The following is a 27,129-nucleotide window of genomic DNA, read 5'->3' as shown; positions in this document are numbered from 1 at the left end:
AGCCATTCCCCCTTGTCCTATCACTATTTGCTCTTACAAGTTTTATTTAATTCAACTAAGCACCAATTTCCTGGAACCCAGAAAGGATGGAAGCCCATTCCTATCAAAATCAGTAGTAAACCTCTTCTACAGATACTAGCATGGCCAGATGTCACCTTTGAAGCCTGCACTGCTCATTCAGAACAAAGTTTTGCAGATACCTATGCTTCATTCTGTGCTGAGATTCTCCAATTCCTAAACTTCAAATTGTACTGCCAAGATAAATCAGGATGAAAAAGGGACAAAGCTTCATTAAAGCCTAAAAGTAAAAAAGAGCTTTTAATTTAGGGTAAAGGTGGTATAGTTTAGTAGGAAAAGTACAATAGAGCATACTGCACTGTTTCTTCTGCCAAAGTGATACTTTCCAGTTTCTACAAAAAAGAAAATATATCAGTTTGGTATGAAGAAGTTTCATTGATGGATTTTGGCACAGAGACACGAGAATTCAAACTCCTACCTAGTGCAAAGAGCCTCTCAAGTACTGCCTATGAGATGAAATGCCAAGCAGCTTTACAACATGGGCTTTAGGAAAATGCTTTCGACTTACTATTGCACTATTTGTATAAGCTGCAAGGCAATAAAACATGACAACCTTCCCAAGCTTTCTCTTTGGACCTCCACAGACAGGGACATTCTTTCTTTTGACAGCTCATACAGTCAAAGAGGGCAGTATTTGAATTCAGTTGGGTTCTCAAGGATTTCCACCCTCCTCACCACCAACCCCCCCCCAAAATGGGGACCCCATCAGTCCTTCCTGAGGCAGTTTCTTAATAGAAGCAAGGAGCTTTGTACATGGGCCCTAAAGAGTTAACAGAGCTGTTTATGCAGAGACAGATGTGAAAGAACATAAAGCCCCCTTTGTGTGTTACAGGAGCTTAACATCTGCTTTGCACAGCATAATCCTACTAAGACAAATGCAATATTCTACTCTCCCTTTTACATAAACAAAAATGAAAATAGACTCAAGAGTTTTGGAGTTAAAAATAAGTTGCTTAGACGAAGAAACGCCATCATTTTATTTTACAATATGACACCCAGTCTAAAATCTTCAGAGATTTTATTGCACTCCAGAAAATACAGGAATGCTACTGTCATTTGCAACCCTCTGATGACTGTTGCTGAATTAAAATACTTAAAGGCCAATTGAGATGTATCAGCTGGTTTTAAAGTTCTATCCCCTAGGAGAAGCACTACTGACAATTAAATGCGTAACAGGAAGTTTACAATACTAGATACACTTTTGAAAGTAAAACTGTTTTGTTCAAGGGACAGGCTCCATTTGGGTCCCTAAGTACCAGTAAAAGTTTAGTATTGTGACAATCATCAGAAATAACCATCTGTAACAGCTATTTTTTTTCAGCACAAGCCCTCCCCTGCAGTGCAAAATACCCAGATGAGAGCTTACTCTAGCACAAAGGGGACCTTACAACCACAGCAGCAAGTATGAGACTCATCAAACAAAGGTTCTGTTCACTGCTTGGGTTTTATTTTGAGTTAAACAAGCAAACAGCATACTAGGTATGTAGTCAGGGTACATCACTTTCAAGTCCAAAGGCAGTGAATCTGTGTTACATCAGTTAATCCACATTAATCGCTTACATGCATGATACTGTCCCCTAGTAACTGAGACTACTCCTCTCTCAATGAAAGAAGGGTGAGACAATACACATTTACCATGAAGTGAAAGCAGATGTTGGCAGGAATATATACATGAATGCATATGTGTGTGTATATATGCCAAATATATATATATATGCCCAAAGATTAGAATTTCTTCATAGGTTATCATCAATGGAGCTCTCAATGTTCCCTAAAACTGCTCACAACCTACTATTCATCACAAGACCTTGCTTTTGATTGTACATGGTTCTGCAAAACTAAAAGGCATCTGTTTTTTTTTTTTAATCAAGAGCTGTGGTAGTGGGTTTTGGGGGAATGGGGTATTCAGTTAAGACAACTCAGCTCTCTGGAGACCAAACTTAGAGTATGTGTTGCAAGCAAATTTTGAAATAATGAAAATAAAGCCAAAAAGATATTAGCCTATAGTGTCATACCAGCTTTGGCATGTTCTCAACTTAAAATATGATTAAACTGCTGTATAAGACACACCTTTTGCCACCCCTGCGAAAAGCAGACTGAGACAGGACATATGCTGTGTGAGGAATTTGAAAAGTGAATAAGGTGACCAGACAGAGCAGGAGTCCAAGCCAGGGGCTGGCAGGGCCAGGGCTACCTTGAGGTAGGTTCATGAGGTAAGGGAAAAAAAAAAACAAGAGTATTAAAAGGATGTAAAAACTACAGGCACAGCAAACAGGTGGTGGTGGTAAAACAGAGCTAACTTGGAGCAGCAGAACAAGGAGAGAGCTAGAAATGGCTAAATATATTAGAAAACAGAATGCAGAAAGATAGCTTGTATAAAGCTCCAAGCAAGAGCAATAGGAAGAAGGTAACTGCAGTCAGCCAGTCCAGGAGACTGAACAGTAAGTTTAGGGGTAGGAACTGGAAGCAAAGAAGAGCCTTAGAACAAGGATGAAAAGTCTGAGCAGAGGCTGGCATTGAATGCTAGCAGAAAGGATCAGATAGTCACAGAGTGGGTATGATCAGACTCCCAGATGTTTGCTTCTCACTGCCAAGGAGCCTCTCCTGTTCCTTTCCTTATTCCTGCTCCATAGCAAAAGCACACAATGATTATTAGCAATAATTAAAAGTAGCAATAAAAACTAATTAAAAACACCTCCTGTATTAGTTACTGTATTAACTAAACCAGCAGAGACCTCTGCCATGAATCTCAAGCTTCTAACTCTGCAAATGGAGTGCATAATGCCATTCATTTTTTCCAGAATCACTTTTAATCGGTGGGAAGTTGCACACAACATACACTACATCAAAAAAGAAATACCACATAAAAGTGGTATACAAAACCTCCTGTAAGAACTTTCATTCTTCCCCTTATGCATACACATTAAGGAAAAGTCCTTAATTACATGATCACACAGACAGTTTTTCACCTGGCCTCTATGCCTTTTAGTGCACACATTCACACTGACAATGAATTGGGGCTGCACATAAAACCCTTGGATTACTATTGTCAGGACTCTGGCCACTCTTACAACAGAAACAGAAGGGTGAAAGAAAGGCTGGGAAGAGATTAAAAAGAAAGCCTGGGCTGGAAATTAAGGTCTTCTGTCTTGTGGTTTAGGTTATTGTAGTGTTGCCCCAGGATCTGGATTCTGGCCTTCCTCAGCATCACAGGAGGATTCTGTGACAAGGAAGTCAGTAACAAAATCTTCCCGAGACTGTTGCAAATCTTGTGCTTTCTCTGCCTCCAGCGGTCAAACTTGACTATTTTATAAGCGCTGTAATGATTCCAACTGCCTCTGAGGTCAGTGAGCATATTGCCGTGAACTTAAAACATGTGTAAAACGCCAAATACTCTAAACAAAGTCTTAAAACACATACCAAATATTCACCAATATTCTTGCTTTTAATCTGTTCTGATAAGGCTGAGTTTATTCATCTCCCTTATTTCAGAGATAACGTAAGAATAAGAGAGTCACTAGTGTAAGCTGCCAAGGAAATCAACACTGCTTCTAGAGCAGGGTTTGAATGCAATGCAAATACAGTGTAAATAAGGTAGTGTAGGAACTCGCTGTGTAGTAGTAAGATACTTGTTTTGAGGGGTGAAGTACAAAAGGCTTTTGCTATATTCTTTTTGCAAGCGGGACACTTTTTCCCCGTGCTTTCTCAAACACTGTAACAGCAGGCAGAAAGTTGCAAAACAAGTCAGATTAAGAAAAGCTTTATCACAATCCACAGGCTACTGCTGAAACACTTCAAACACTTCACATTATGATTTCTGTTTTAATGACTGCATCTTCTGTGACTAGGACTTTTGGAGTTAAAATTCATAACCAGACCTCCTTGCGAATCACTGAAAGATGAAGAAAATACTCATGATTCCAGGATGCAAATCCTCCTTGTGCACATTACAACAAGCCCCAGATAAAAAATGATTCACAAGGCTTGCAGCGATATGGATAGAGGACAGCGAATGAGCCAATGAGGCTGGTTGTCACAACCCATCTATGGCTTAATTGCTGTGTAAATCTCTTTATGACAAGTTGAAAGTGCGGACACATTTATTGGCTTACAAAACATACAAGTCACCCTGTCCACATACCTACTATCAGCAGACTGGAAACAGCCAATCTGACCACTCTTCCTTCTGACAGATTCAAGTTAGGCTATTGCTCTTGATCACAGCAGATCAGCCTCATCAGCTACAGCAGTCTAAGGACGGAGCTGCTCACAACATGGGTAAATCCTGGCTGCCTGGGCAGCATGCTCTCTTCTAGCAAGCACTGCCTCTCCCTTTGACAGAAAGGCAGCAGGAAGGGCACCAGTGGGATGTCAGGGCTGACATCCCCTCTGGGCTGCTACATCGACTATAATGACCTACATTTACTCTTCTCTGCCATTATCCCCTGTAGCCTTCTGCAGTATCAGTGCTGGTTTGCTACTCTTCACACAGTGCAATTAGGAGGAGAGATCACCCTGCTGTATACTGTTTGTCAAAACCACTAAGATCTTTCACTCTTAGATTTGTAGGGGATAGGAACCTTTCCTCCTTTAAGATTTCCTGCATCAAGTACATAGACACATATAATGTTCTGTCAGAGCAAAACAACTCTGCTGCCATAACTGACAGAATAAACTTCATGTATTCATGCCACTTGCTCCAGAAGCTGCAGGAATTAGATGTTATCAGAAACAGTAAAAAGGCAGAAGTGCAGGTCTAAATTAATCCCAAATAATTTTTATAGTAAAATTCATATTAAAGAGATAATTTGCAGTGGGTTATCATGATAAGTGTAATAGTTAAAGAATGGAGACATTCCTGCACATAAAGTCTCAGTTTCATTCTGTTTGTAGTTCATTCAGGGTCAATAAGTTTCCTAGAAAAATACCCCACTCTCCCATCCTGCAAACTCAGTGTCTGCTCTGATGTTTGCAGACTAAATCCTTGTCTTCGCCTTCATTTGACTAATAAAGCCATCACATCAGTTACTGAAGTTTACCAAAGAGAGAAGGACAATATAACACAGTTCAATCCAGATCACAAGTTCTCCCCCAAGGAAGGAGCTCATCACATCACACTTCAGCTTTCTGACACAATTCATTCCACCACCAGTACAAACCTGGTTAAACACAAGCCATCTTCTCAGGCAGTAGCCAAAAGCCACAGTCAAGAGTTGAAAATTTTGGAGGCAGATTTTTGCTATGGTTATTATCGTAATCTTCCTGCTTTGGAACAAAGCAAACTTATCCAGCCAGCAGGGCAAACATTTACCCAAAAGAAGAGCCATTTGCCCAACAGATTTAAAGTATACTTTCTCAGTATAATAATATACTAATAAAATTCACAAGTACCCAGGTGCTTAAGGGCAGGTTTTTTCATCTACTTCCCTTCCCAAGCACAACAAGCAAGTGCATGTATCACCTCAAAAGATTTAAAAAAATAAAAACAAAACACAAACCAACCCTAAAAACCCCAAAGAAACCGAAAAATACAGCCCAAGAAGCTGGAAAATGCAGACTATAGCTGATGACTTAAAACTTTTATCCCAACAGCTTCCAGCATATCCCACACAGATACTATACCTCTAGTGCTAAGAACCATACAAATATAACATAGCCATTACTAAATTCTTAGGGTTTGCTTTGTTGTTTTAAATAATCCTTATTACTTCCTGTGGCCACTGATGAGTTTGCTATTGCAGTGAAACTAGGCACTCCTCCAGCGGGTGCGTTTCTAAACAACTGACATTCAACAATAGATAATATTGAAGCATTGCTAGGGCAGCTCCGGCGAATTACAAATTATTTATGTAGAGCTTTGAATACAGGCATTCACAGAGGCCTCAGGAAATTGATTTTCATATGACTAGCCACCACAGCACATGTTACAATAAATGCTGCAGGCGGAGTTCTCCTTAGTTACTGTGGTTCCCTGCAGTAACTCTACTTCCTCACTCTATGCTAAAATACATTCTGAACTGTAAAAAGAAGGGGCAAAGCAAGTTATCTTTTCAGTTAGTTTTACACATCTCTTAGCTGCACACTGCAAGGTGACTGAAATGGAGCTTTCTAAGCGTATCATGTCAAAGTGACATGACTTCAAGTCTGGACATTTTTCATAAATGTGATATTTTTCCTTGAGTAATTCAGTACTTCTCACTCAAAAAGGGCACCCAAGGAAATATTTTATGACTTCACTGAAACACTTCTTTGACCTACCAGTTGTGGTATTTTTTCCCCTTGGCTAAATGCACATTCTTCATCCGTTTAACGCTGCAATGAAGTATCTTTAAAAACCCCTAAAACTGGATGGAGGTTTAGTAGTCACTCACATTTGCAAAAGCATGGTGCTGTGGTTTTGTTTTTAAAAGCTGTTTCTAATCTTAAAAAACAGTTCCTTTTAGGCTAAGATAACATTCTGCTAGATGCTATTGACTGAAGTGACATTATGAAGTCCTCCCAAGAACAGTTTTGGAGTACTTTCACATTGCAAGGCCCCAGTGAGCTTAAACTAGCTCATTAGCTCCAGACAACAGGACAGACAGGACAGCAAAGCCCTCAGCTCAGGCTGCAACGGATGGCAAGACCCAGTGTGAATACTGGGGCAATTTGTTCACGGGAGCTTAGTGCTCCTCTGTCAATATTCTAGCTGAGCTTGAATGAGCTACTTCAGCCAACTAAATTCAGACAAGTTGTCACCAAAGCAGTGCAAAAAAAAAAAAAATCTATGTCCACTGAAAACTCTGCCACTGAAACTTTCCAGAGAAAATCTTGAACTTTCAAAATTTGAGGTAAACGGTGTTGATCCTACTGACTTTAAAAAGGAAGGAAATTTAAACCAGGATTGTGGACAACACAATGCTGAATTAGTAAATGAAAGGTCACTCTTCCTACAGATGATTTGTGAAATTTATGAGGAAACAAAAACAACAAGGAGATTTTAAAGCGCATTTGTAGTAATCTTCTCAATTTGGGTTCTTTGTATGATTAACCTTTTCCAAATGTTAGATTGTTATGCTTAATTATCCAGGGATTTAAATACTTCACTGAGCCATAATACAGAACTAAAAAACTCTGCAGCTGCTTTCTGAGAAATCCCAATCTGAACTCATTTAAAGAGTGACCTTCCTTCAGGATAGTTACTTCTCCAGTTTGCATACAAACTATCAACACACTTTGAGGAAAATTTTAATTCTATAAACTCTATGACAATTTGTTTCTCAAAATATCTTAGATCACATCTTATATAACTGCAGTTCTCTACTGCAAGAGAAAGAACCAAACAACCAGTTCTAATAACTTCATTAAAAAGTTCCCTTAATTTTACAAACAGTACCTTGGATGTAAGGTCTCGATGGAAAATGCCTTTATAGTGAAGATAGCTGATTCCCATAGCAATGTCATATGCCAATTTCACCCTCACTGTCCAGGGCAGATGCTGGTTGCTGTCTAATAGTTGTTCCAGGTTACCACAATTGATGTACTGAAAAGACAAAGCAACATTAGTAATTATTTAACTTCATATATTGTCATGAATGTAAAATTCATCATTAAGTGTCCTCAGACCAGCTACACATTGAAAGCTTTTTTTTTTCCTCAAGGGCTAGGCAAGCACAAAGTTTGCAGGTCAAAGGAGTCTAAAAATGTCTCCCTTCACTGGCTGTACGAAAGCATTTATGTTAAAGATGCATGCACAGCCACCACTGCATTAACTCTGTGGCATTTAAATACTGGTATTTATACCGACCCTTCAGAAATATCTACAGTACAGTATCACCCTCTTATTTCAGCGTGAGTAAAATAAGGTCAAAAAGGATGAAGAGCTTACTCTCATACAGAAAGAGTCAACAAAGAGACGTCTAAGTATCCAGGTGTAAGAGCATGATCAAGTTCCCAGATATCAATTCCCTAAACTGAAGCAGCATCAAAGAAAAACACTGCAACATGTTGCAGTAAGTTACATCTTTGCACTGCTGTATCTACAAGTCCTAATCAGCAACCTAATTCCCTGCATTCAGCACTGCATCAACCCCATCAAATGGTAGTCTTCATGAAAAGGAACCTACATTAGGTATAAGATAAATTTTACAAAAGACAGTGAAACAAAGCAGCACCCAGATAATACTAAGAAATATAACCCAGACTTAAGACATAGCAGCTCCACTGCTCAAATAATCATTAAAGCAACAGTGGGCTTACGCTTTATGTAGAGACCCTTCATACCACAAGAGCAGCCATGCTGCGCTTGAGTAGCTTCTTGTTTCACTCCCTGATACCCCCAACCAGCAACAAAGCAAAAAGCTCACTCCAGACAGAAAACCTGGCATCAATGCAGTGACTTCTTTCAAGAAAATCCCAGCAAAGCAGACAGGATAATTTGGTCCCAAGCCTGGTCCAAGCATGAAACAGCACAGCAGGCTGCGCCAACTGTGCTCCTTTGTGCCAGATAGCTCTCCAACTCTCTCTCTAGAGGCTTTGCACTTTCCTGTGTCATTCACCCAGACAAAACGTGTGCCACCATTATCACAGTAAAATAAAAATCATAATTACGGGTCTTGGTGTCTTAGAAACTTTGAACTTTGTATTTTGTTGAGCTTCTCAGAGCCTGAAGCACAAGCAAATGTGAACCACACACAGTGTGGGTGCAGCTGATGTACTCAGACTATGCTATGGTAAGGAAAGAGCACATATAGATAGTTAGGCACTAACTTTTTCTGAGCTCGCCTGTTAATTTTGAAAACCTTTTTCAGCAGATAAATAGTTCACTGGCAATCCAGGACGTGACCTCTCTCTCTCTCCTCAACAACCTGTCCCTTATGTTAGGAGCTCATCAGTCAGGAGAGCAGAGCAGCTTTGGAACAGGTCACTCTGAGTTTATGCAATCTCCATCCTTGGAGATTTTCAAGAACAACTGGACAGAGCTGCAGCCAACGTGACTCAAGGTTGGAAACAACGCTGCTTTGAGCTTTCCCAACTTTGATCTTTCTCTCTCCTTGCTTTTATTTGAACCCCTAAGGGAGTTAGATGACTTTATAGAGCACTCGACCTCACACACACTGCTCAATACAAATCTTTAGTTTTTTTTTAATCACAAGATGCTAGCATGCTTAAGGAAAAAATGGTGAATAAGATTTCTACAATAACTTCTATATTCTCAACCTTCTTGGAACACTGAGCAGCACTTTACATCTAGTTATGTTCAAATCAGAACAATATTGACCAACCTGGAACAGAAGGCACTAAAGCTCAATAACCCGATTATAAAGTGACACATCAATTATCTCAAACCATTTCACCTTTCTGACTGGGCAATAACAGACCATTCATACAGCACTACCAAGCTCTAATTCACTGGCAAGAGAATGCAAGGGGGAAGGGAACTGCTGGCCTGGCTTTCCACTTCGGTTAGGGTCAAACTGTGCCATACCATGACAGTAATTGCTCCAGAAATGCTTATAAATAAAACAAGCAACCTGTAAGAGAGCATTGGCATACACACTGAACTGTGACAATAGCTAGCTCATGCTTTTCTTTTCAACAAAGCAGCCTACTGATTTGATCCACTGCTGCCATACTAGTTAAGTGTATTTAATATATCTATTCCCCCAGCACCCTTCCAGTCACATTGGCTTGCAGGGTAGGGTCATACACCCATCTTGACTGCAAGGACTGGATTCTAACAAGAGCTGGGTGAAAACTGACACACCTGTAGGACACAGCCTGCAGGAGCTGCAAGGGCAAGGCTCAAACCTGACTCTAGCACATAACACAAAACCCACTAGGCCTTCTATCCAGAACTGCCACCTAGCAGACTCATTCATTGGAGATGTGAGTTCTGTTTTTAGCGCTAATTTCTAGTGTATTTCTACGAAGCACAGCAGGATAATCACCAAGTGAAGAACTGAACTAAGAGTTTCCTACAGACATCTTCTCAGACTCCAATTGATCTCAGACTTTAGCTGGCCAACAGGTAATATTTCCCCTTCGGAGTACTGAATTGTTCCTAAGGCAAGCAGCACACAGAGTTCAGTACTCCCTTGTATCACATAATCCAGTTCTTCCAGTCATTCAGGCTGATAATGCAGACAGACAGCACGATGGCCTATTTTTTTCCAGAGTTCTTCAGCAATGCCTTTTTGCAACAGACACAAAATCATGTACATTATTTCCTAATGGCCAGTGCAACTGAAAGAAAAATACTTGTTCTCAGTCTCTCACTAGCAAAAACCAGCTCTGTGTGGTAAGAATATCCCAAAGGACAGTACGTGCACCTCTCCCAAAGAGAGTACTGGATTTTGTTTTGTCCCTGAAGCAACTCAGCGATGGTACAGTAAGGCTACAGCACACATATCTCCAAGCATTATTCTACTACAACAAGAGCCATTGCATAAGTGCACAACCAATTGGAGCAGAGATCTGATCAGGCTAGTACAATGAAAGCAAAGGGCACTGCGTTTCATAAAGAGACCTCACAGCTAAATGGAGCAGTGTTCAGACCTTTTCAAACCCTGTATCATCAGGTTGCAGTGAAACAGCTACCCATTATTCCTCCTGCTAGCTTTTTGTCATGTAACAGGACACCAGCACTCAGTTTATCTGGTTGCCAGAATCTGAAAGTAACCGCTTCAGGTTGTTGATTTTTGCATTTATTACAACTCACCACAGTAAATTTGACACTGGTTTAAAGGACTTGGTATTTTAGCCCACAAAAACAATCTCTCCTATAAAATTTATCTGTGGTAAGAGCTCAGGCTTTGTTACTACAAGTGAAGATCAGCAAAACTTACTTCTTACACCTCTCCCAAACCTTCTAAGCCAAGAGGGCAGAAGCTTCTTTGAAGGACAAGTTACCCAGAAGCTCAGCCAAGCATAGGTGCTTTCTGGATCAAAGAGCCTTGAAGAGGCTTCTGATGTAATAGCTTAATGCTACAAAATGCAAAAGCAGCAGTATACAACCCTTTCCCACACAAGAGTCAGGGCACAGGGGACAATGCAATTTTAACCTAAGAACAGCACAACAGGGCTGCTTCCTTGCAAGACATTATCAAACTCAAGCATACGAAATGAGGAATGGAACGAAATTCAGGGTATAATGGTACTTACATATAGCATTATATGGTTAATTTCAAGATATTAATACTGAACTTCAGCAGGCAGATTTTAGCCTTCCAAATTTAAAATAAAGGTTTGAACACACTAATATGAGAACTAGAAGCTTTTAAAGAAAAGGCTCATCAGATTCACGTGATGTGACTCCAGCAGTTATTGCTCAACAACAAAGACTCCAAATATTGCCAACTCTGTGGGGGAAGACTGAAGGGAACTGCAAAGAGTTTTCAATACTATTTTGAAAATAAATACTCTTTCAATATGTAGGTCTAACATAAATAAGCCACCACTGCACAGGAAAGCCAGAAAAAAGTTGGCCCACTATTTTCTCAGTTTTAAATGTCACAGCTTGCCATTTAAGAAGCAACAAATAACCACAAGACACCCCTATACAGTTGCCCAAATGTTGCCAAAGGCAATGCATTAAGTGGTTAAGAAAAGTAGGTGTGGAGAGACCAAATGAGGTGAGTAAAGAGCTCTGGGGACCCAGAACCCTACAAGACAAACATTGAGATAGCAATGAACAACTATACTGGAAAAACCCAATGAAGAAAACAGGCAGAGAAGCAGGAGAAAAGAGAAACCAGAGTTGTGGCTGTAGTGCCTTCAATGTGAAGTTAGAGAGATGTCAGAACAAAAGCCAGAATACATAGTTGGACTCTGCTTGGAAAGAATAATAGTAACATTGCAGACACTGGCAACATGCATTGAAGCAGTGTGAAAAGAGATAGAGCTTGCATATTTGTATCGTTTCTAATGCTGGAAGTAAGAAAGTAACTTTCATGCCTAATAAATTTGAGATCTTTACACTCAGCTATCTGCAGAAGTTAAAAAAGTTTTAAACCACCCATTCCAAGGAGGACACAACCCATCCTTCAGTTCTCATATGTTCAACAGTCATATATCACACTCAGCACTAAGTAACTACTTTGAAGGCTTCTGTCTGCAAGACAACAAGGCAATGTACCCTTCTGCCACAAGTGACATAATTAGCTACAGTGGGAGGACTGGAAATTTCCTCATTTCCCCTTTTTTCATTAGCTTCAACTGTTTGGAACTGGAAAAGAAAGAGAGCATCAGTATGTTCAAAGCTACAATATGAGATACTGTATATGTTCATACACCAAGATTGACTACCAGATTAAACTAAGTTACTTCATAGACTTCCATTTGATAAAAAAAAAAACTCCCATGGTTTAAAAATACAGAAACCTACCTCAGCCAAAAACCTCTAAGCAGCAACCTTCCATTTCTAACTCAGTGATTGCACTAAATAAACCAAAACATTAAAACCAGAGCAAGTTGGATGTTTAATTTGGGCTGTACGAGTATTCTTTTGAACAGCAGGTGAACTAACGTTGCCAAGGAAAAAAACCACAAGCATCAAAAGAGCAAGAACATGCAGGTGAAGCAGACACGCTTCAGAACAAAGCTCAGACTTTTCCATGAGGGACCAGAAGGGCTCAAGTGGCTGGAAAAAAGAGTCTGATTGAAAGAACAGAAGAAAAGCCAAAAGTCTTCCTCTAAAGGCCACTTTTCTTGCCCGCTCCTCAGCTGACAAAAAACAAGGGGGGGGGGGGTGGGGTGGAATTTTGTAACCTAAAGTCAATTTCTCAACCAGTAGACACTGTTCAGTTCTTTGCTAAAGAATGATGTATTTTCTTTAAAGGTGTTAACCATTACAGGATTAAAATAATCTTTACAAAGTGTCAGCTATTCATAGAGGAGAAGGCAAGCTTCTTCATGCAATTGTTACAGCCTAGTTACTCATCAGAACTCAGAACCAAATGCCAAGAAATGCAACAGATCTACCTCTGTTCCTTCTTCCGTGTCAGTTCTGGCATTGATTGATTCACTGGCTCCTCCTTCTAAAAAGGCCTGCACAGGCATGGCTTATTTTATAAGAGCAAACAAGAATTGACATGCACTAACTCAGGAAGGAGCTGTAATGAGAACCATTTGTTGCATTCCAAATGTTTAAGTGTTGGCATGGAAAAGAATACAGCAAGATCTGTCTTCCTTTAGTTCTCTACATTCAACAGCTCTTATGGTCAGCATGATGAATTTATCCCTTTCCTGTCATTCCATTCAATCAAAAAAATATCATGTTTGCTTGCTTGCCTGCTGCTAGAAACAGATTACTGGAAAGAAGGTTTCAACTGCAGGCACCTAGCAACAATGCAGTGTTGCAACCCATATGTATGAAGTAAGGTTTATGGATGCTCACTCATATTCAGCTTTGAAATATTTCAGGAAATAAGCTTATTTTGTTGGAACCGGAAAACACTCCCAGTGTATCTATACAAACTGACCTTGATAACCATTTTTTCCTGTAATTATATTAGTAGAAAAAAACCAGAAAGCAAAGAAGGCCTAACAAAACCCCTGCATTTATAATCTGAAGTCATAACTATTTGGATTCTAAATAGAGCCCAGTTTCAGTGTAGATAAGAATCTGGGATACGGCAAGCTAGCAATGGCATAAATTAGCACACAGGCACAGAAGAGAAAGTACCTTGTTGCTGACACAGGCATGAGAAACAGCATCTCTACAATAACACTTCTGTTAAGAGCAGACGGCTCTACCCATAATGACAGCATTTCAAACACACTACACACCCAATTCTGCCTAGAAGCTAGCTCTAACTGCCGACAGGAGCCTCTTATTTAAATAAGGTCTTTTCTCACCTTCCCCACAAAGATACCAGCAGTAGCAGCCCACAGATTATGTGCCTGCAAAATTCCAGATAAACAACCCGTTTGCTGCTTTTTTTGACATAAAAGAGCCACAAGGATCTCCTGAGCACAAAAGTTACAGCACACAAACACCTCTCATAGTACAAATTTGGTTTAAATTCTGCACAAGGAATACTTGGCTTGAGCTGTTTGAGAGTGCTTTTCCAAGCTTCAATACTCCAGCTGGGCCACAATGTCCATTTACATTTGTGGATGCTCAAACACTTTATTGGCCATTACAGAATGCACCAAGATCCCCTATTTATAGTGGTGTACAAAAGCAAACACAAAAGCAATCTTCTTATACAATTCATTTTCTGAATGGTTTGGAAGGCTGATAAGTAAAGTGAAATGAGGAAGTGAAACTACAAACCACTTGTTAATTCAGGAGTATGTTTCCTGGGGTCCGGGGTGAAGTGGGAAGGGGAAGAGAGAGCATTACAAACTGAATTGCCTGGAAAATATGTCAGAAAAAAATCCCAGCCAAAAAGCTAACACACCAGCATTACAGTATTTATTTGGACTGCATTTCTTCATACACACAACTAACAAGAAAATCTTGTCCTCGAGGCAGTAATCATCTCTCCTTCCCCTCTCTCCCCCTCACACCATAAACAGTTGAGAAGCTCGCATCTTCTCACTCTTATTAACCTAGACATGTTGCCAGGATATCAGAAAGCGACCATACAAGAATTGCAGGGGTTGCAGTTCAAGAATGTTTTTCTTTCTCGCTTGAGACAGTGGCAAATGGTCCAGTTGGCTTACAATGAGTGTCAAAACACTGACACTAGAAATCCCACCCCAAAAACCCCCCATGCAACACATACAGGCACCATCTGCATGTGTGGCACACACATGCAGAGGAGGGAGAGAAGGGAGAAGACAATGGTGCTTGCTGTTCGAAGGTCAACGTTTCTCGGCCACTTATCTTACTTTCTTCTATCTTTGAGATATTCTAAGGAGGAGGAAGAGGTTACCACCAGCAAGATATTTATCAAGCCTTCCTCAGAACACAATGTGTTTAGATGCATCTCAATTAAAATAATAAAAAAGTCCCCTGTACACTATTACAGGCTCTGAAGTGATGAAACAAGTTAATCATCCTCCCACAAGTGGAGGAAAAACTTAAATACAACATACAGCCTGTGTAGCTAAGAGGGGAAAGAGAGGGGAGAGAGAGAGGATTGGGAGAGAGAGAGAGAGGATTGGGAGAGAGAGAGAGAGGATTGGGAGAGAGAGAGAGAGGATTGGGAGAGAGAGAGAGAGGATTGGGAGAGAGAGAGAGAGGATTGGGAGAGAGAGAGAGAGGATTGGGAGAGAGAGAGAGAGGATTGGGAGAGAGAGAGAGAGGATTGGGAGAGAGAGAGAGAGGATTGGGAGAGAGAGAGAGAGGATTGGGAGAGAGAGAGAGAGGATTGGGAGAGAGAGAGAGGATTGGGAGAGAGAGGGAGGATTGGGAGAGAGAGGGAGGATTGGGAGAGAGAGGGAGGATTGGGAGAGAGAGGGAGGATTGGGAGAGAGAGGGAGGATTGGGAGAGAGAGGGAGGATTGGGAGAGAGAGAGGGAGGATTGGGAGAGAGAGAGAGGATTGGGAGAGAGAGAGAGGATTGGGAGAGAGAGAGAGGATTGGGAGAGAGAGAGAGGATTGGGAGAGAGAGAGAGGATTGGGAGAGAGAGAGAGGATTGGGAGAGAGAGAGAGGATTGGGAGAGAGAGAGAGGATTGGGAGAGAGAGAGAGGATTGGGAGAGAGAGAGAGAGGATTGGGAGAGAGAGAGAGAGGATTGGGAGAGAGAGAGAGAGGATTGGGAGAGAGAGAGAGAGGATTGGGAGAGAGAGAGAGAGGATTGGGAGAGAGAGAGAGAGGATTGGGAGAGAGAGAGAGAGGTGGGAGAGAGAGAGAGGATTGGGAGAGAGAGAGAGGATTGGGAGGAGAGAGAGAGGATTGGGAGAGAGAGAGAGAGGAATTGGGAGAGAGAGAGAGGATTGGGAGAGAGAGAGAGGATTGGGAGAGAGAGAGAGGATTGGGAGAGAGAGAGAGGATTGGGAGAGAGAGAGTGGATTGGGAGAGAGAGAGGATTGGGAGAGAGAGAGAGGATAGGGAGAGAGAGAGAGGATTGGGGAGAGAGAGAGAGGATTGGGAGAGAGAGAGAGGATTGGAGAGAGAGAGAGAGGATTGGGAGAGAGAGAGAGGATTGGGAGAGAGAGAGAGGATTGGGAGAGAGAGAGAGGATTGGGAGAGAGAGAGAGGGATTGGGAGAGAGAGAGAGAGGATTGGGAGAGAGAGAGAGGATTGGGAGAGAGAGAGAGGATTGGGAGAGAGAGAGAGGATTGGGAGAGAGAGAGAGGATTGGGAGAGAGAGAGAGGATTGGGAGAGAGAGAGAGGAATGGGAGAGAGAGAGGGATTGGGAGAGAGAGAGAGGATTGGGAGAGAGAGAGAGGATTGGGAGAGAGAGAGAGGATTGGGAGAGAGAGAGAGGATTGGGAGGAGAGAGAGGATTGGAGAGAGAGAGAGGATTGGGAGAGAGAGAGAGGAATTGGGAGAGAGAGAGAGGATTGGGAGAGAGAGAGGAGGATTGGGAGAGAGAGAGGAGGGTTGTGGAGAGAGAGAGAGGATTGGGAGAGAGAGGGAGGATTGGGAGAGAGAGAGAGGATTGGGAGAGAGAGAGAGGATTGGGAGAGAGAGAGAGGATTGGGAGAGAGAGAGAGGATTGGGAGAGAGAGAGGATTGGGAGAGAGAGAGAGAGGATTGGGAGAGAGAGAGAGGGATTGGGAGAGAGAGAGAGAGGATTGGGAGAGAGAGAGAGAGGATTGGGAGAGAGAGAGAGAGGATTGGGAGAGAGAGAGAGAGATTGGGAGAGAGAGAGAGAGGATTGGGAGAGAGAGAGAGAGGATTGGGAGAGAGAGAGAGAGGATTGGGAGAGAGAGAGAGAGGATTGGGAGAGAGAGAGAGAGGATTGGGAGAGAGAGAGAGGATTGGGAGAGAGAGAGAGAGGATTGGGAGAGAGAGAGAGAGGATTGGGAGAGAGAGAGAGAGGATTGGGAGAGAGAGAGAGAGGATTGGGAGAGAGAGAGAGAGGATTGGGAGAGAGAGAGAGAGGATTGGAGAGAGAGAGAGGATTGGGAGAGAGAGAGAGAGGATTGGGAGAGAGAGAGAGAGGATTGGGAGAGAGAGAGAGGATTGGGAGAGAGAGAGAGATTGAGAGAGAGAGAGAGGATTGGGAGAGAGAGAGAGGATTGGGAGAGAGAGAGAGGATGGGGAGAGAGAGAGAGGATTGGGAGAGAAAGAGAGGATTGGGAGAGAGAGAGAGGATTGGGAGAGAGAGAGAGAGGATTGGGAGAGAGAGAGGATTGGGAGAGAGAGAGAGGATTTGGGAGAGAGAGAGAGGATTGGGAGAGAGAGGATTGGGAGAGAGAGAGAGGATTGGGAGAGAGAGAGAGAGGATTGGGAGAGAGAGAGAGGATTGGGGAGAGAAGAGAGGATTGGGAGAGAGAGAGAGGATTGGGAGAGAGAGAGAGGATTGGGAGAGAGAGGGAGGATTGGGAGAGAGCGGGGATGGGAGAGGAGGAGAGGATTGGGAGAGAGAGGGAGGATTGGGAGAGAGAGAGAGGATTGGGAGAGAGAGGAGATTGGGAGAGAGAGAGGATTGGGAGAGAGAGAGAGAGGATTGGGAGAGAGAGAGAGAGGATTGGGAGAGAGAGAGAGAGGATTGGGAGAGAGAGAGAGAGGATTGGGAGGAGAGAGAGAGGATTGGGAGAGAGAGAGAGAGGATTGGGGAGAGAGAGAGAGGATGGGAGAGAGAGAGAGAGGATTGGGAGAGAGAGAGAGAGGATTGGGAGAGAGAGAGAGAGGATTGGGAGAGAGAGAGAGAGGATTGGGAGAGAGAGAGGGATTGGGAGAGAGAGAGAGAGGATTGGGAGAGAGAGAGAGAGGATTGGGAGAGAGAGAGAGAGGATTGGGAGAGAGAGAGAGGATTGGGAGAGAGAGAGAGGATTGGGAGAGAGAGAGAGGATTGGGAGAGAGAGAGAGGATTGGGAGAGAGAGAGAGGGATTGGGAGAGAGAGAGAGGATTGGGAGAGAGAGAGAGAGGATTGGGAGAGAGAGAGAGAGGATTGGGAGAGAGAGAGAGGATTGGAGAGAGAGAGAGAGGATTGGGAGAGAGAGAGAGGATTGGGAGAGAGAGAGAGGATTGGGAGAGAGAGAGAGGATTGGGAGAGAGAGAGAGGATTGGGAGAGAGAGAGAGATTGGGAGAGAGAGGATTGGGAGAGAGAGAGAGAGGATTGGGAGAGAGAGAGAGGATTGGGAGAGAGAGAGAGGATTGGGAGAGAGAGAGAGGATTGGGAGAGAGAGAGAGGATTGGGAGAGAGAGAGAGGATTGGGAGAGAGAGAGAGAGGATTGGGAGAGAGAGAGAGAGGATTGGGAGAGAGAGAGAGAGGATTGGGAGAGAGAGAGAGAGGATTGGGAGAGAGAGAGAGAGGATTGGGAGAGAGAGGGAGGATTGGGAGAGAGAGAGAGGATTGGGAGAGAGAGAGAGGATTGGGAGAGAGAGAGAGGATTGGGAGAGAGAGAGAGGATTGGGAGAGAGAGAGAGGATTGGGAGAGAGAGAGAGGATTGGGAGAGAGAGAGAGGATTGGGAGAGAGAGAGAGAGGATTGGGAGAGAGAGAGAGAGGATTGGGAGAGAGAGAGAGAGGATTGGGAGAGAGAGAGAGAGGATTGGGAGAGAGAGAGAGAGGATTGGGAGAGAGAGAGAGAGGATTGGGAGAGAGAGAGAGAGGATTGGGAGAGAGAGAGAGAGGATTGGGAGAGAGAGAGAGAGGATTGGGAGAGAGAGAGAGAGGATTGGGAGAGAGAGAGAGAGGATTGGGAGAGAGAGAGAGAGGATTGGGAGAGAGAGAGAGAGGATTGGGAGAGAGAGAGAGAGAGGATTGGGAGAGAGAGAGAGAGAGGATTGGGAGAGAGAGAGAGAGAGGATTGGGAGAGAGAGAGAGAGAGGATTGGGAGAGAGAGAGAGAGGATTGGGAGAGAGAGAGAGAGGATTGGGAGAGAGAGAGAGAGGATTGGGAGAGAGAGAGAGAGGATTGGGAGAGAGAGAGAGAGGATTGGGAGAGAGAGAGAGGATTGGGAGAGAGAGAGAGAGGATTGGGAGAGAGAGAGAGAGGATTGGGAGAGAGAGAGAGAGGATTGGGAGAGAGAGAGAGAGGATTGGGAGAGAGAGAGAGAGGATTGGGAGAGAGAGAGAGAGGATTGGGAGAGAGAGAGAGAGGATTGGGAGAGAGAGAGAGAGGATTGGGAGAGAGAGAGAGGATTGGGAGAGAGAGAGAGAGGATTGGGAGAGAGAGAGAGGATTGGGAGAGAGTTTTAGCCATGACTTCTTCAGTTTATAAACAGGCATTTAAGAGAGACTAGAAGTCAAAAGCTTGAACATTCAGAAGTTCTCACTGAAATAACTGGTTGCTCATCTCTTATGATCTAGCAGCTGCATGCATAAATATAGACTGTGTGCCTGAAGTTAGACTCATCTTTTCAAAGCCTTGGCTTCTCTGTTTACATGTGTATTTCTTTAGTGGCTCAATTATAGTACATTTTACATCTGAACTTCCTTTTCTGTGAGAACTTGCCCTTCTCTCCTCACCTAACCACATATTGCAAATGCATCTTGCCGTTTCCTTCAGCACAATGCACTGCTTGCACAACTTTCATTGCTTGCTTGCTTTTGGCATAAGGAGAGACTTCCTCTGAAGAACTGTCCACAGCGTGTTTAATTTACCAGGTCACCATCAACCTACAGTAGGTGTTTCCTTCAACTGACCTGCCAGCACTTCCCTCCTGAAAAAGAACCTGTAAGGCCAGCTTACATCCTCCATAAACCAAAGTTTTAGTCAGCTTTCTCTTTCCCACAACTAAACTTTTCACTGCAGCTTTCTGAGAATCACAGAATGGTTTGGGTTGGAGAGGATATTAAGACCATCCTGTTCCAACCCCCCACCAGGTTGGTCTATCTCACACTAGACCATGCCACCCAAGGCTCTGTCCAGCCTGGCCATGAACACTGCCAGGGATGGAGCATTTACCACTTCTGTTGTTGGCAATCTCTTCCAGTGCCTCACCACCCCTACAATAAAGAACTTCTTCCTTATATCTAACCTGAACTTCCCCTGTTTAAGTTTAAAATCCCCTCAATTCAAGGACCCACACTTGAACCTCTCGTACTTAGTATTCTAACTGCACATATACATGACAGGAAGTCACTCTCTTAAAAAAGAAGATGCATTTTGAGGGAATCAGGCATACAGCCACAGGAAATCACACAAATTCTGTCATTAAAGCTTCCTCCTGTCCTCAGAACAAGTGTCAGGATGAAGTGCAGCAGCGTTTAATTTCCTGTCAACCTGAAGCTATGCCTCAGGAGGCCCTGCATTCCATGGGGTAACTTGGTATAACCAACCCAAAAACTAAGTTAAAAAAAGGAGAGAAATCCTCTATTGTTTAATGTTTTCCTGGAAACCCCAGGTCTTTGATCACTGTAATCAGACAAGAATGGTTCACTTTCATTCGTAAAAAAGTAAATAGCCATCAGATGTAGGGGGAAAAAAATAATGGAAGTATCACCTAACTTAAATAAGGTCCTTTACAAGCTTTCCAAGAACCTGACTTTTGATATTTAAACACTCAAAATTGCAAAGCTACGAATCAGACTCCTGTGGAGGCCTGTATCATTTTTGCTGGAGAAAGAACTAAAGGGTCAAGCACACCACATATGCCACAACATCAGCCCGCAAGAGCATGAACTGGAGATGGAATTTCAGCCAGAACACTAAATTTCCTGCCTCCTGACACTGAAAACCAGGCCCCCTTGTGTGATTTTAAATGGACTTTTCTGGTGTGTGCAGCACATCAAGCTGTGCTTGGGACTGAAGTCTTTTTCCCTTTTAACTAATTTACAAAAATACTTGGTTCCCAAGGAAAAGAATATAAACAAAGTAAAGAATATGTACTTTGTCTTAACTTCTGTGAAATAACTTCACTAAGATACACTGCTTTCTTGTTACAAAATAATTAATGAAAGCTTAAACAGTGTAACAGTTTCCAAATCCTACCACTACCCTCCCTTTTCTATAAGCTTTTTAAACTCCACTTACTTTGAGCAATCTAATTCACATGTAGCATGTTTAGATTTAATGTTGCATCCACTGCTGCATACAGATGAAACAGGTTTACTTCTACCTTTCATCAGCCTAACTCATATCTGATAACAGAAGGTATAGCAATGGGTACCAGAGCCTTCAAGTCTTCAGCTGCTGGGATAATGAACCATGTAGGCTCACTAGAAGTGCCTACAGCGTTATTTCAACAAAAATGGGATGCATTTGGCTGATAAAACAGCATGATGGTGCTCACATTCTTCTGACCCTCACTCAGTTGATAATCCAGACTGAATCATTACTGGAAATGGTTTATTTGGTTTGGGGTTTTTCTCCCTTTTTCCATTCACCCTTTCAAAAAAAATATAGTTAGGGCAGACACCCCTCATCTCAAACCAATACAGCTGGTTAGTCTGGCATTCTCCAGTTAATACTGCATCAGGACATGGCTGCTTCTAGAGCTACCCATGCTTCTTGACACAGATCAATAGCACAGGAATGGGTCTCTTCACTTCTGCAGGCTGGGTAACGTCAGATATATTAAGCCTTTCGTACATGGATCTCTCAAGTTGAAGAGAGACATGCTGTAATCCTCCAAAGAGATTGAATACATGGGAAAAAAGGACACAGATTTGAAGATGAAACATGATGCCTTGTATGGCACAGAGAAAGGATGAGGCAAAGCTGATCATCAAGCCTCAACCTACATTTGCTGAGAGTGCATTCAGCCACTTTTATAAATTAAATTGAGAACCTGAGCAAACTGTTACAGCAAAACTGAAACCGACACTCCATATGCTGTGAAGAGTGCAAACCTAAACCCAAATATGGCCCAAGTGTTGACAAGTATTTTTAAAATTTTATTATGAACAATGAAGAGATGAAGGGAAGTGTCTGCACTGAACCAAGCTTATAAAACCAATTATAACTGCATTCCAAAACCATCAGAGATGTACTAGGAATCATTTTGCAAGCTACACAGGAACAAGAAAAAGCACAGGCTCTACATGTGGTCCTGGACAAAACCATTGAAACAACTTATTTCAGATGTACACATACAACTGCCTAATAGTAAAATCTATAGATAACTTTTCTTTTAAATATGAAATAATTTAAGCAAAAGCTAAAAATGATACTTTGACACAAGAAATCTGAAGGACATCCTGAGGGTTGCCACTTCATAGATTCAGGATCTTTAAAATTTCAAAACGATATTGCTGGATACTTGGTTTGCCATCTTATAAACACATTCATTTCAGAACATAAACAGAAGCTTCATAACTTTTCGGCTCTAAGAAAAGTCCTTATTACCTATCTCTATTTCCTTTCAGCAAAATAGCTGCTGTATGTGACAACAAAGGTGATACTTTCAGTTCTTCCCAACTTAGCCCTTGTGTTCACACGCAATGAAGTAGAAAGCCCAGATAACAGATTTGTCTTTCTGTACATGTTTAGTTTGTTGGGGTTTTTAACCCCAAAAGATTGAGCTGATATTCACATGTGCCAAAGCAGGCACACAGTAACAGAGGCTTTGCATCTTGTAGGTTTACATTAACTCTATTCCCCAAAGTAAAAAGCTTCCACAGTTTTATGTCTTTTAAAAAAGGATGATAGAATTAACTAGATATTTCAAAGCATTATTAGCTCTCAGCATTTTTTCTGTGGTGAGTGCTTTGTTTCAAGAACAGAAATATAAAGCAGTATGCAAATAGTGAACAGTCCTAACAGACACCTCATGTGATGCATTTATTCTCTTTTAGTGCTGGTAAACACTATTGCAATGACACGGAACGACTTCTCAACTTTTGTTTTACAGGCTAGCCTAGTCTTCCTAAAACCTGAGTTATTTCCCTCTGTTTTAAACCCTCTTTCTGTTGCCATGACCCCTGTTGTTCTGCTCAGGTCCTACAGCAAACTTCTCACACAGTCCTTAGTCATTAAGGGGGAGTGCAACTACTGCTGCATCAAGACAAGGTGACCATTAAATCTTCTCTAGAGGTCAAATCCCTGGGGTTCAGACGAATGGTTTTTCTCTTGATCCCAAAGCAAGTTTATGCAAGGCCTGACTCTCAATGACTCCTGTAAGGGAAAAGCTAATGAACCCACACAACCAAATTTACAGAGGAAATAACACAGATGTGTGCTGGCTGGACTTCTAATCCTACAACAAAAGCAGAAAAACGGGCAAGCAAATAACAACAGGTACTCTAGCTTTATATCACATCACCATTCTTGTCATCAAGCATACCTACCTGGAATGAAATATATTCAGTTCTAATACCCAAGTCCATTCCAGCAGGGGTATAAAGCAACTACAGTTTAGTAGAGGACCCAAGGCTCCTGGCATATTTTTGGTAAGGCTGAACTTGTATTTCTGATACTTGGGGAACCTGCAAAGGCCCAGACTGCCTCTACACATTACATTTTCCAGCACTGGCACCAGTACAGCACCAGTGAAAGAACTCTTCTTCTTCCTGTTCCCAGTGAGGTATATAAAAATAAAGCTGTAGCTCTAATGAGTGCTACAAAAAAGATCTGAACTAAGGCCAAAAAGAATAAAGCATATAAGTAGAGATTTATTACAGTATTAATCCACAGGTCATGCTATTCATTGGCTGAGAGATCCTAAGGATCAAATTAATCTGCAGAATTTTACACATACTTAAAGTTCTTACAAAGTTTAAGCAGCAGGCCCTTTGCAGCATCCTACAGCTAGGAGACATTTAAAAATGTCAGCTGGTGGCTGCTGAAAGTAATCTGAAAGATATCCTTTGTCATCATAGGGTGCTAATCTATTTTTAAAGTTACTTCAAAGTAAATTCCATCTTTTTACACTGCTCTGTATCAAGATTTATTCCTCTAAAACAAAGACATCGGGAACTAACAGGTATATTCTCAAAGCTGCAACAAAACCATCCAAGTTTGCACAGTTGCTTACTTCATTTCCCCAGAAAGTCACAGCAGTTGCCTGTTCCACAAGTCCATAAAGTAAATAACTTGACATACTGCCCAAGACCTCTAATACACACAAGTAAGATACTTTATGTATGTAAATGAGACCAAATTGGACCAGAATTACAGACCAAGTCTGAGGAGAGACAAAAGACTGAAAGATCTCTATGTACCTCTAAAACATTTCCCCACCCCTCCAATTTTTCGCTCCTCCTCTTGATTTTCTTTTCTCAATGCTGCAGTCAGAAACACTGTACAAAGAGCCTAAGGAAGATTTCAGTAAGTGAGGGTAGCTACCAAACAGCACAAGATATGGAATACAAACTGATGCAAAAGCCTCTAATCAGTGCATCTTGGCTTTACATGTTAGGTAATACCTAAATCTTTAATATCACATGAAGTAAAGGGCTTCCCTAACAATTCTGTATTTTTTTTTTTCCACAGAAATTGGAAATCCAGCAGTATCCAGCAGATGAGTAACATTTTCTAACTGGATGAAGTTGAGAGTTCCTTCATTTCTTTTAATTTTTTACTTGGTGCCACCTTTAATACAACTTTTGTCTTCTCTTCAGTTGTCTCCAAGCTCAGCTTAATCAAGTGCAGCTATTCTTTTTGGGGGACAACCACCTAAGCCATTTTATCCAGGAGCTAAACCCAAGCTGGTAAACAGGTAATCATTGAGTGGCTTGGGTTGGAAGGGATCTTAAAGCTCATCCATTTCCAACCCCCCTGCACAGGCAGAGACACCTCCCACTAGACAAGGTTGCTCAGTACCTAACTGGGAACAATTCCTTTGCTGTATGGAATATTTGCAGAATGACTGATAATATGAACCACAGCTCTAAGGACACAAAGTTCCCTAGGGTTGACAGGCTATTGTGATCACCAAAGCAGAGTTAAATATTTGCAGTGCTACATGAATAAAACTGAAGTTATTCAAACCATATGAATCACACTGGTAGAATAACAGCAGGGATTAGCAAGTGCTACAGGAGATGGGAGGAGGAGGGAGCAAGGAATGGATGATGTTCCAAGGCTTTCTAAACCTTCAGAAGTGTGCAACTGCTATCCAGAAGGCAGTGTATGCCTACAGGTTTTGCTGTAGCATAAAGGTTTAGAAGAGGACGTCTAAGTGACGTCTGTCAGGTTTTCTCCATTCTAGGGTCAAAGGCTTTCCATAGAAAGGTGCCTAAGAACAGAGGGGAGGGAAAAGAGAAAGAAGGAAAATCAAATAAAACTTAGGTATTTTAATTAGGCTCTGCTTGTGCAAGCTGTATGTCAGAAGGACCTTCTTACTTGAAGAACTTACTTTCCCTTCAGCACAACTGTAACAAGTCTAATAATTTTAAGCTTTTAACATTTTTTCTTCCTAATCAGTGCTATCTCCAAAAATTAAAAAAAAAAAATAAAAAAATTAAATCCTACTTAAAAAGGAAGGACTTTGGAGGCCTGAAACTCCACTAACTGCATTTATAGTTTCCTTAAATTGTTACTCTTGGGAGGAACAGTGGAGAAAGTAGGTTTTCCATTATCACAGAGGAACTTACTGAAAAAAACCTCTCTCCCCTCAAAAGCCACAGGCTTTTCATTAAGATGAGCTTCAGGAGTAGAAGGAAGCGTGTGCAAAGAAGGGGAAAGCATAAGAAGGGGAGGGGTGGAGGGAAAAGTCTTCTCCAAACTGCTACATAACAGCATTTTTGTCTCAAAACAATGAATTGTGGTTACTGGTAAAAACAGCAGTGTCCAATTCAGTAAGCTATTATGGTGCAACATGTTCAAATTATCCAATAGCTATTATCTTGCCCAAGATAAAAATTAACATGTCTGGAAGAATTTCCATAGTAAATTTTTTCCTGAGGTTTATGACACAGCTATAAAAAAAAAATAATAGTAATTGAACTAAAAAAGTGCAGGAATTCAAGGAATTCTGTGAATTCTTAAAAAAAAAAAAAAAGAGAAAAAAAAAGAAAAAAGTTAAAGCCGCAGTCAAGATTTTTCTTACAGCACTTTTTGCCTAATACCTTTGCATTAGGCCCTGCTGTCTATACTGTAGTGTCACCATGCATTACTGCATACACCATCACACTATATTAGACTGCAAGGCACTTCCATACACCCCTGCACAGGATGCATGCAACTCCTCCCCTGGAGGAGCCAGGAGCACCGAAAGGCTGGATCATCCCTTAGAGTTCTCTCACCATTGCTCCAATGCCACGTATACAGCACCTTAAAACCAAGGCTGCCCAAATATGCTCTTAGACCCATGAAACATCTAATACCGCACCTCTGGGATGGAATCACATGACCAACTAGGCAGAACACACCAAGAAGAAAGACTGAAAGATTGCAGGAGAGACATGTCAAGCAGATCCAGCTGCTGGCTAAATCAATACTGTCCACCCCTCCGTCACAGGCCATGTGTTCCTATTGCACTGCCACTACCCTACTCCCTGCCTGAGAATGCTTCAATGCATGTCAGATCCTGCTCTGAGCAAGTAAATCTTCAGCATCAGACTGTAACAGCAGAGCATTTGTGCTCTTATTTTACTATCATCCACTATGAATGAATAGCCATAAAACTTGTTGCAATAATTAGCTATTGTTTGTGAAGCAACTGCAATTTCAAGATATCCCAATCAACACCGAGTAATTCTCCCATCTTCATCTCCTATACACACAGCTGTCAGAGGTTTCATTTCCTTCAAGAGGAATTATCCAACTGTATGACTCGTTCTGTGCATATATATACACATCTATTTATAACAAGATTTTAGCCTGACCTCTCTCTTAGAAATTCAGATAAACCTGCTTAAAAGAGTTCAACAAATAATTCAAGATCTGCAAAAAGGTATTACATGGCTTTTATATGCCAGACCATATGCTATGTTATCTGCTTCAGTGTAATAGCACAGGCCAGCAGAACCTGAAACACAAATCAACTTGTTTACCTCCCATCTAAAATGGGTATTTGCTTATGTAGCCATTCAGTGGTAAGTGTGCATGGGGTAAGATTGCATGCTATTGCTACTAAGCCACAGCTGCTCCATGCTAACTGGCTCACAGCTTCAT

At 41.9% G+C, this 27,129-nt stretch overlaps 1 protein-coding gene across 1 annotated transcript in view; it reads right to left on the bottom strand.

Annotated features, from left to right (window-relative positions):
• TESK2 (testis associated actin remodelling kinase 2) overlaps positions 1-27,129 on the bottom strand; it is an 87,136-nt gene that overhangs the window by 18,361 nt on the left and 41,646 nt on the right. The window contains exon 5 of the mRNA XM_080623795.1: positions 7,454-7,600. Within this exon, the coding sequence (XP_080479921.1) occupies positions 7,454-7,600 (147 nt within the window). The remainder of the gene's footprint in view (positions 1-7,453; positions 7,601-27,129) is intronic.

Source organism: Psittacula echo (assembly GCF_963264785.1).
Source record: "Psittacula echo genome assembly, chromosome: 7".
Taxonomy (NCBI): domain Eukaryota; kingdom Metazoa; phylum Chordata; class Aves; order Psittaciformes; family Psittacidae; genus Psittacula; species Psittacula echo.
The sequence above is the reverse complement of the archived record's forward strand: the minus strand, read 5'-3'. Positions and strand labels throughout refer to the sequence as shown.